This window comes from Bos javanicus, chromosome 2, assembly GCF_032452875.1.
Source record: "Bos javanicus breed banteng chromosome 2, ARS-OSU_banteng_1.0, whole genome shotgun sequence".
NCBI lineage: Eukaryota > Metazoa > Chordata > Mammalia > Artiodactyla > Bovidae > Bos > Bos javanicus.
In genome coordinates this window covers 104,765,798-104,776,801 of record NC_083869.1, presented here as the reverse complement: position 1 = coordinate 104,776,801, position 11,004 = coordinate 104,765,798, and the positions used below count along the sequence as shown (strand labels likewise).

Sequence of the window (11,004 nt, the reverse complement as noted above, 5' to 3'; positions counted from 1 at the left end):
AAAAGACACACAAGCTTTATTTTTCCTTCCTTTAATCTTAAGCAAAAGAGACACAGGGGTTCAAAAATAAAAATTTCTTTTTTTCCCTCTCCCAAACATTTACCCCAGCTCCGCCACTGCAACCATCCCCTTCCTGCCCAGCAGGGCCTCGAGCAGGGAGGGTGCAGGCATCTCCGGCTGGGGAGGGGGAAGGTGGGGAAGGGGGGGGGTGGGTGTGTGCCGAGCTCGGTGCCGGTCTCTTTCCAAATATAAATACACGTCAGAACTCCTGGAAGCTCCGCCCCGCCACCCACCACGCATGCGCTCTCCATGCTCTGCCCGCTCCGAAGAGGGGTGGAGGTGGGGGGTGCCAGGCACCGGCTGGCTATGGTTTACTGCATCCGCTGGGTGTGCACCCCTCGAGCCCCCTGCTGCTCGTTGTAGAAGAGATGACACTCGGGGTCTCCCCGGATGGTGGGGGCTCCCTGGATCAGCTTCCCGGTGTTGGGGTTCACACACCAGCACTCCCCACGCTGCCCGTTCAGAGACATCTTGCACTGAGGAGAGAGGAGGACATAGAGGACACCCCGATAAAAATGAGGGGGTCTCACTGAAATGCAGGCTCCTGTTCTGAGGTCTGGGTGTACCTGCCAATTCCACATGGTCATTTATGCTCCAGTGTGACGCGTGATGCTGGCCCAGGAACTGCGCTCTGGTTATTAGCAAGGCTGCTGGGGGTGGCTTCAATAGAAAGGCTTGGCCCCCACACGTGGGGAGGTCCCATCCAGCTGCCGACCCAGTGTACGGGATAGTTGGATGTACACTTGTAACGGGAGGTCGGGAATGCACATAATGGTAAAAGGTGCTGGGCGTGGTGTAAGCAATCTCTATGCTGCTTGCTTACAGTTCCTATCTAACATACACTCATTTACCTCCACAATCAGCTTGCGAATTAAGTACCAATGTTTTACCACTTTATAGATGATCAGAAGGAAGCACAGACTTGGCTTGTGTCACAGAGCTAGGGAGAGTCACCGCTGGTACACCAACCCGGGCATTTCCCTGGTGAGAGCCACAGATGGTATACCAACCCGGGCATTGCCCTCCCAGGGTGCCTGCTCTTTCCCATGAGCCAATTCGTCTTGAAAATCCCGTTTATCCATAAGGTTTGGAAGAAAAGATTGCTATTGCTTCTTTGGCGCTCCAAACAAAGTAGCTGGCTTACATTTAGAGGGTAGGTGTGCTTTTAATGGCAGACTGATATTTCAAGGGACAAAGATGCCTGGGCTAAGAAGATGGGGAAGTGAGATCCCCTGGGGTGTCAGGAGAGCCCCATACCCCATCTTCTGGCTCCACACACCCACCTTTCCTTTTAATTTTTTTATTTGGTTGTGCCAGGTCTTAGTTGCAGCATGTGGGATCTAGTTCCCCCATCAGGGATTGAACCTGGGCCCCCTGCACTGGGAGTGCAGTCCTAGCCACTGAACCACCAGGCAAGTTCCCACATACCCAGCTTTTAAGTAAGCTCCAATACCCACTAGGATCACCAGAGGAGCCTTTGAAAAGCCAGTGCCCAGAAAGCACCCCAGACTCACAAAATATGGATGTCTGGGGGTGGGGCCCAGGCATTCGTATTGTTTAAAGCTCCCTAGAGAAGCCCGCTGTGCACCTGGGCTCAGATCCTCCACTGGAAAAGAGAATGGCTGGTGGAGCCCACACTCCCTCAATCCTGCCTTACGTGAAATGCGCACGGACCTTTTCTCCCTACACAAGGGATGAGCCTGAGGAAGTGAGCAGTGGGGCAGGTTAAAGGACAACCCACCAAGATTAAACAACTGGTAACAATCACCACTATAAACTCTATGTGGTTAGGTAAATACAGATATACACATAGGTCATTAAAAGGCATATGAACAGAGTGGAAGGGGGAGGAAAAAGGGTTCTTTTCTTTTAAAAACTTAAACTTTCTTAATTTTCTCTAATGTATTCATGTTGTTGTTAACTGTTTAGTTGCTAAGTCATGTCTGACCCTTTTGACCCCATAGGACTCCAGACCATCAGGCTCCTCTGTCCATGGGATTTCCCAGGCAAGAATACTGGTGTGGGTTACCATTTCCTTCCCTGGGGATTTTCCCAACCCAGGAATCAAACCCGAGTGTCCTGCACTGGCAGAGATTCTTTACTGCTGAGCCACTAATGGAAGCCCTCTTCTATTACCTATTTTAGTAATATTTCAAGTGGTGTTTCTCCATTCTTTGAGATACTGGGAAACCAGAGAGGCTACCTGGTTTTAAACAGTTCAAGTCAAGTGATTCTGGAAGTGGGGTCCAGGGACCATCAGCATCCCTGAGAGCTGGTTAGACATGCAAACTCTCGGACCCCACTCAACCTTCTGAACGGCAATCTCTTGCGGCCGGGTCCCCAGAATCACCGGCAGGTGATTCTAATGCTCAGTAAAAGTCAAGAGGCGCTGTTATGAGGCCCTATCTCTTCTCCAAGAGGCTCCCTCTCATACTAACCACTGCTGGCAGGTAGCCGGGGAATTGAAGTCAGCCTCGGAAGGGACTGAAGTCAACAAGCCCCGCCCCACCCTCCCTGGCCTGGCAGCTGGCATCCCCACCCTCCTCGGCTGGCATCCCTGCCCTCCTCCTCGCAGAAGACTGGTCTTGGGCTCAGCGCTGAGACCTCAGAGGCTTACTGGCGGCATGGGGGGGCAAGAACAAGGCACACCCAGGCCAGGGACACCCTCACTCACCTGTTTGAGGTTGTACAGGCCATGCTTGTCACAGTTGGGGATGTGTAGGGAGTAGAGGTGCTCCAGGGGACCCCGCTCATCCGGAAGGCGCATGGTAGAGATCCGCTCCAGGACCTGGTCCAATTCCTGCTGGCAGGGGGTCTGCAGGCACAGGCACACAGAGAGGACACTCAGAGTGAGAACAGGTTCACGCAACGCCAACCCCGGCACAGCTTCAGAAAGAAGCCCGTGTGCAGAACACCACTTTCCCAAGACCACACAGCAAACTGGCGGAACCAGGAACTTCCGACACCCAGCCCAGCAAGCTCACTGCCTTACCACCAGGCCCCGCCCCCCTCCAAGAGAAAGTCAGCCTGCAGGTGAGTCTTCCCTCCTCTCCTCCCTCCTTTCAGGGGTCAAAATGGGATCTACTTGCAAACAGTGAATTCAAGTATCTCTACCCCATCCAGTGGCCCAACCATCATTCCCTTCCATAAACCCATCCAAGGGCCAAGACAGCAGAGCTGAGCTGGAAAGAGAAGAGGGGTGGCTCAGTGAGGGTAGTGTATTGCAACAAGAGTGGGCAAGTTCAAGTGGTAGTGGTGGGGACGTAGTTGCTAAGCTGTGTCTGACTCGTTCGATTCCATGGACTGTAGCCTTTTTTTTGAGGGGGGGGGGTGCTATATCTCAGAGCCAAGCAGTGCTTCCGCAGTAGCTCAGCAGTAAAGAATCTGCCTGCCAGTGCAGGAGATGCAGGTCACTTCCTGATCAGGGAAGATCCCCTGGAGCAGGAAATGGAAACCCACTCCAGTATTCTTGCCTGGAGAATCCCATGGACAGAGCAGCGTGACGGGCTACAGTCCACGGGGTCACAAAAGAGTCAGACACATCTTAGCAACTAAACAACAGCAATGAAGCCGAGCAGAAATGTGGAGGCTTTAGAAGCGAGGGACTTCAAGAACCCATATGTCCAGCCCATCTCACAGCCAAAGATGCTGAGGCCCTCAAAAACACACTGACGTGCCTGAAAAAACACTGAATGTTAGCAGCGGAATCAGAAAGAACTCTGCCCGCAGGCACACAGGACATGGATCTCACGGCAGTGCTCCGGACCCCTCCTGCCGGGACCCTTGCTTTGACCGTCCTCCCACCCCTCCAGCCAGACCCGACCCTCTCTGACCCTGGCAGGTGGCGGCCGCAGCTTCTTGGGCTCCTCCAGGCCGAGGTGATGTTTGCCACCCTTGCCCATCTGCCGGTGCTGCTCCGTGACCTTCTCCCGGAACACGGCCAGCTCCTTCATGCCGGACTTGAGGGGCTTCCGACCGGCACCACCTCCACCTCCCATCAAGTTCACGTTCCCGTCCACGTGGTTCTCGACCAGGCCTCCCTCAGAGTGCTCCTCGCCGTTGTCTGCAGGGACAGAGGAAGAGATGGAGAGCTGCAGGTCTAGCTTCCCCAGATGTGGGCTCTCCAGGGATTGGCTGACCCTGACAATGACAAGAAAGGGGATGACCAACGTCTCAGTAACAGCGCTAAGCAAGATACGTGGGCGATCAATTTCAGTTTCACAGCCACTAGGAGTACCAACATCCCCCAGCTTCTACAGACGGAGAAGCTGAGGCTCACGGAGGTCAGCTTCTTGACCAAGATCACAATCCAGGATGCGAACACAAACTCTGACTCCAGAAAGGAGCCTGGGCCTCCTACTCTGCTCTGTCCGTATCCCAGGAGGCCAGGCAGGGTTGGGGGATCGAGGGGGCAAGGCCCTCACCAGGGAACGGGGATTAAGGCCATCAACTCTTCCCTAGAAACACCTCTCAGATTCACCCACCACTAACCTCCCCTGTTTTAAGTCTTCATCATGTATGGTCTGAAAAGGCGCACATTGGATGAGTTTTTGAAATTCAAGCCACAGAGAGCACTGGGCTGTGTGGTGTATGGTGGTTAGTGAGGTGGAGAGTCAGGTTGCCACCAGAACTCAGTGTCCAACACCGCCTCCGCCGTCATTCTTCATCAGCTCGCCTGCCCCCTCTTGTGCTGCCCGCGTGGACACTCCACTCCTACAGCGCGACCCAGGGTCCCTGACTTGTTTCCTGGTCTGTCTGTGCATGCTGCCCCGCCGCCCCACAACAGGGCTTCCCTGGTGGCTCAGATGGTAAAGAATCTGCCCGCAATGCAGGGGACCCGGGATTTGATCCCTGGGTGGGGAAGATCCCCTGGAGAAGGGAATGGCAGTATTCTTGCCTGGAGAATCCCATGGACAGAGAAGCTTGGCAGGCTATAGTCCATGGGGTCACAAAGGGTCGGACACAACTGAGCGACTACCACTTTAACCCATGGCATCGAGAGCTCCCAGAACGGGAACAAGGACCACGCTGTAGTTTTATCTTATTGCAGGGCGTGTAGCCTCATATCCAGATGACTCTCCGAGGTCCACCCATTAAGTTTTTGAACTTTCTTAGACCCCCAGCCAGTGAGCCACAGGGAACAGCTCCTACTGTGTGCACAGCTCATGTGGCATGCCCCACACCCCCGCCATCTCACACAGGCTTAGGTGTGTGCAGCCAGGGAACAGTGAATGGTCTGGAAGGGTCCTGACCAGGGAGACCATGTCCGGAGAGCTCTAGGCAGGCCAGGTTGCACACAGCCCCTAACAGACACAGCAGGGGCCTCAGGGCCTCAGACAGCCTGCAGCCGCCTGCAGCCCCAGGGAACACTCAGGGCTGTCTCCAAACAAACCTTGCACATTTTCTCTTCCCCTTTAGTGCACCTCCAAAAACCTACAGTCTGGATAACAAACCCAAATGTCTTACGATAAATCCTTCCACACAAGAATTTCAAGCAAGGCGCTCAGGACTCAGTAGTCCCTTCAGAACTCAGGCACAGCGTGGCGGGCTGAGGCTCGCTGTCCCAGGTAGTGCTGTATGGAGGAAAGAAGCTGACCCTTACCTGTAAAAGGAGGGCCCGTGATAACCTCTCTGGGTTGTTCTGAGCTTTGGGGTTCACTCCCTCATGAGCTAAGGGGTGGGACCCTCCTCCGTGCCTTGGGGAGCCAGTACCTACATCCTCGGAGCATCTCCTTCCAGCAGACTCCGGGGGACCAGGCACCAGCAGGGTCCCGGCAAACAGAGGAGTTCAACAAAGGTTGGCTCCCATCCTTTCCCTTCACACCAGACCTGCTGCCTGTGTGTCAGATCTCACTAGCCAGAGAGGATCCCTTTAGAACCTGATACATTATTTCCAGACTGGCGAGCACTGGTTAGGAGGGCAGACTCAGGCTAAATCTCAGCTCTACCATTTTTTATACCAGCCTGTATTTCTCCTGCATATATACTCGCTCTGTGCCTCTGTTTCCTTAACTGCAAATTGTTGGATAATAATAGTTCCTACTTCACAGAACAGTTGAGTGTATGTTAAAGGGAAAGCTGTTGAGATACGGGCGGGCGCAGAAACTACGTCCTGTTGGTGGTGATTACTTTGATGACGAAAATGGTAATAGTGATGATGGGATGCTGATGACATCCGCCTCAGTGATCCGCTACGCTGGCCCTGTGGAACTTGACCCAGAGACAGGAAGCAGAGGAAGATAAGTTTCACAAGCCTCAGAACAGCGGTCACCACGTCCGAGCATTGTAAAGCTGTGATGCTTTCCCAACAAGACAGGGAAAATCAATGCATGAAGAACCCTGATGGTTCACAGGAGCACTGCTCCAGTAAGCCTGGTTTCTGCATGTCTGGTTTCCAAGGCCACCACAAATAAAATCAACAAAATTAAAAGGAATAAGAAGGCAGGCATGTTGTCAGCGCAAGAAGTACCAAATGGCAGAGAGGATAGAAGACAGTTAAAAAAAACAGACAGAAGAACTCTGGGGATGTTCAGTGCCCCACAAACAACTCCACAGCCATTGATGACCCCTGAAAACTTCCACATTGTGTGGCCCAAAATAAGACTCATGTTGATAATATGACCTTGTGTGTGTGTTAGTTGCTCAGTCGAGTCTGATTCTCTGTGATCCCATGGACCATAGCCTGCCAGACTCCTCTGTCCGTGGAATTCTCCAGGCAAGAATACTGGAGCAGGTTGCCATGACCTTGGGGCATGCAATAAGGGAAGGGGTAAGCATATCAAGTATTCAGTATTTAAAAAAAAAAAAAAAATTTTTTCTATCCAAAATTGTTACACTTTAGGAAAATAAAAATTGAAGTCTTTAAATGAGTAAGCCTTCTGAAACCCAGAAAATGTTTCTCCAGAATGGCTATTTCCCCAGAGGCTCTGAGTAGCCCAGATTCTATCATAAATAGCCAAATGCAGGTGACTCCCTATTCCAGAAACCCCAGCACCACCCGCAGGGGAACGCGGGTCTGAAGCATCTGACACCAAGTCGGGTGGGAATCGGGATCCACCGTGGTCTCCATCAACCTGCCCCAGACGCTCCTTACCCTGCCCACCTCCGCTTTCTGTCCTTCAGGCCCAAACAGCAGAAACCCAGAGGCCCTAAGAGAAGGCCCTCCTGGTTCCCCAGCTCAGCTACTGGCCACGCTCCCCTGAATGGGGGGCTGGCTACAGCTTTCCTCTGGAGTGTTCAGGCAGCTGAGGTCAACCACAAAGAAGATAAGATCCCCCTCTCCCTCCTCAGATATCAGAGGTGGAGGGCAGCAGGCTGCAGGGAAGGCTTGAGAGAGTCTGAGATAAACCCGGCAAATAAACAGGATGGTCTGATCCAGGTAACCCTCCATCTCCTTCACGTTAACCTTGATGCGTGTGGCAGATGTTGGCACAAGTGGAGAAGAGGACTCAACCCCAGCCTCACCGCCAGTTCTGCCATTTCCGTTTCTACAGGCTTCTTTGGCCCTGGACCCGTGGGGCAATTTCAGGCTCTCTGCCCCCATCCCTGCTGGCACGGCCCAGGGAACACAGGAGGAAGAGAGCAAGATGGTTACAAAAGCCTGCTTCCACCAGGAACCCGGCAGGACCCCATGGGAAAGACAATACAGGAACCTGCGGATTGCCCTCGCCCAGCCCCAGTTCACCCTGGGCACGACCCCGACCTCACCATGCCCTGCCCAGCCAGCTTCCTGCCCCACCGTGGCAGAATTTCTGGAGACCTCAACACTACTTCCAGCACTCCAGACCATGCATTCTGCTGACCAGGGAACTAGACAAGGGCTCTGGGAATCTCCCACCATTTCTGGACCCATCCGCTCTGCTGTCTGAAGCTGTGACGCTCAGAAGCTCACTTGGCTCCTCTCTTTTCATGGGAAGCCACCCCAAGGCTTAGATGAATACAGCCTGTCTCCACTGTAGCTGTAATCACACCACCTTGGGTTGGAAGAGGGCAGGTCAGCCTGCGTGTTTAGTCCTCTCGAGGACTTTTGCAAAGGGCCTACTCACAGGAACCAATGTCTGGAACATTCTTGAGGTTGGGGTCTCCTAACCTCAGCACTACTAGTCTTGGCACCACAAGATTCTTTGTTGGGAGCTGTCCTGTGTGAGGCGCCCAGCATCATCCCGGACTTCCACTCACCAAATGCCAGGAGCACCCGCCCCAAGTTGTAATCATCAAAAATGCCTTTGAACATTACCCAATGGCCCCGGGAGGCAAAAATGCCCCCAGGTGAAAACCACTGTTCAGGAGTTAGGCTTTCTCCAGAGGCCTGATGCTCTCCATGGCTCAGTGCTCAAGACCCCCAGCCCCTCACAAAGGCTGTACCCCCCTCCCCGCCTCAGCTAAGACCCCCTCCACCACGGCTCCATCCCCAGGCATGCCTCTGGTCTCCGAGCCCGCCTTCTTGGCGATGGTGGTGGGGACCTCAGAGAACTGGCAGCCTGCTGACCCCTCTTTCCCAACTCTCCTGGGCACTCGTACCACTGTGCCTAGAGCTGAGCCCACAGCTGATGCTCAGAACCAGGCCCTCGGAAAGCTCTGGAAACAATGGGCGGAGGCAAAGGGTACAGAGAAGAATGCTTATTCAGGGCCTCCGGCTCCTGGCAGGGCTGGCCTGCTCATCACGGACCACGGTGGGCACAGTACCCAGAGCCCCAGGAAATGTTTTCATTTCTTTTTAAAATCAGAAGAAAAAATAATCAACTTTTAGGTCACAGCAAACATCCTCATATAACACTGATACGTGTGCAGTTATAAAAATATGATTTTAAGCCATTTTTTATGGGGGAAAGGGCCCATGGAGGCACACATGTCTAGGGCCCCCAAGTCATATAAAATCGCCCTACACTGGGTCCCAGAAGACAGGGCTCCAGGGAGCAGCCTTATCCCAGGAGGACAGAGGCGGTTTCCTGTCCCGAGATGTCCCTGACCGCTCTGAGCTGAAGGTCAGTTTGCCTACCCTCACAGAGGCCGCCTGGGCTCCAGGGTATGTTCCTGGAACCCACTCCTTTATTGATTTCATCATTGCCGATGAAAGCGCTAATAAGATGAGGAAATCCACGGGCCTGGTTCGCTGACGCAGGTGCTGACGCCCCCACCACCTTGAAGTGGAAGCCCAGAGCTAGGGAAATGCAATCGTTTCCTGGGATGGAGATGAGAAAGGCCGGTAGGCTGAGAAGAGCCTTGATTCCTTGACTGCTCCTATTACCAGCCAAAGAGGTTCAAGCACTCAGCCTACAAAGCCTAATTGCTTGGCTGAATCCCAGCTTCACCACCGAGCTGTGCAGCCCTGGACAAGTTACCTAAACTCACTGTGCCTTCACTGCTCATCTGTAAAATGGGCACAAACAGGATCCACCTCCCATGGGCGCCAGGCAGGATCCCAAGGGCGGCATGCATACACAGTGCCGAGCACATAAGGCTGGCCCTCCCTCGGGACGAACCCACACGGCACCCCCTCCCTCTGAGGGACAAGGACATCAGCACGTTACCAAGCTCTGCCCATCTGTTCTCTTATAGGTGACAGGGCAGTCCGCAGAAAAACATTCCACAGAAGAACTCCAGCTAGAGATGGAATTTGCCCTCAGGAACAAAAATACCAAGTTGGAATTTTTTTTTTCTTTCTGCCTAGGAGAGTTTGGTTCAGAATAATATTTATTAAGCAACACTTATGTATGCAGCTCCATGGGCTGCAGTGCAAAGGTCACTCTAAGAAATGGTTCTTAGCAACCCGAATCACTGAACTGGAAAAGCCTGAAGGCTTCAGGATGACTGACAGGGAACTCCAAGACCCCTGACGAGATACTGCCTAAGGATTAGCAAGCAGTAACTGTTCTCTGCCTAGTGACCCAGGAAATGGGTCAATGCTATAGCAGGCAGTTTCCTAATGATACACAGAAGGTCAAGCTTTTCCAAGTGGGGAAGTGGGGATGATGATAGGAGAGTAGAGCGCACCTGTGGGAGACTTGTAGGGCAGGGAGAAGGCTGGTCACACAGCAGGGACACTGTCCCAACTTCACCCCTTACACACCTGGAGGAAAGCTGAGAGAGAAAGGCAGAAGGAAGAGAAGAAATGGATGAGGTGTCCCATTTTACAGACAGCAAACTAGAGGCCCAAAGGACCAGTACCTGGGTCTCCAGGAGCACACACAACCTCTCTGCTATTGTTACAAGTGTTCCATAACTGGCCTAGGGTCTCCACACTGCTCTGTGATCCAGCCTTCCTAAACCTACCCGAGGAGGGTGACATTCCAGCTGCCTACTTCTATCCATAAATACTAAAACTTAATTTTGGGCACAGCCCTTTCCCCCTCAGTGTCTTCTTGTTTGATTGTAGCACTGACAACCTTATTCAACGAAGACCTTTGTGTCCAACAGACCCTTCCTCTCATGGAATGTTACTTTCTCGTACTGCAATGCTCTGACCTCTGCTCCATTTGACAGCTGGCAGGTTTGATTTTCTTGGGCTCCAAAATCACTGTGGACAGTGACTGCAGCCATGAAATTAAAAGAAACTTGCTTCTTGGAAGAAAAGCTATGACAAACCTAGACAGCGTATTAAAAAGCAGAGACACCATGTCTGTATAGTCAAAGCTACGGTTTTCCCAGTAGTCATGAATAGATGTGAGAGTCGGACCAAAAAGGTGGCTGGGTGCTGAAGAACTGATGCTTTTGAACTGTGGCGTTGGAGAAGACTCCTGAGAGTCCCTTGGACAGCAAGGAGATTAAATCAATCAATCTTAAAGGAAATCAACCCTGAATATTCATTGGAAGGACTGATGTTGAAGCTAAAGCTCCAATACTTTGGCCACCTGATGTGAAGAACCAACTCACTGGAAAAGACCTTGATGCCGGGAAGATTGAGAGCAGGAGAGGAAGGGGGCAATACAGGACAAGATGGTTGGA

At 52.6% G+C, this 11,004-nt stretch overlaps 1 protein-coding gene across 1 annotated transcript in view; it reads right to left on the bottom strand.

Annotated features, from left to right (window-relative positions):
- Window positions 1-11,004, bottom strand: part of IGFBP2 (insulin like growth factor binding protein 2) — a 28,853-nt gene continuing 17,849 nt past the window's right edge. The window contains exons 2-4 of the mRNA XM_061384340.1: window positions 3,894-4,123; window positions 2,735-2,875; window positions 1-536 (exon numbers count right to left, since the gene is read on the bottom strand). Coding sequence (XP_061240324.1) covers window positions 372-536; window positions 2,735-2,875; window positions 3,894-4,123 — 536 coding nt within the window. The 3' untranslated portion in view covers window positions 1-371. The remainder of the gene's footprint in view (window positions 537-2,734; window positions 2,876-3,893; window positions 4,124-11,004) is intronic.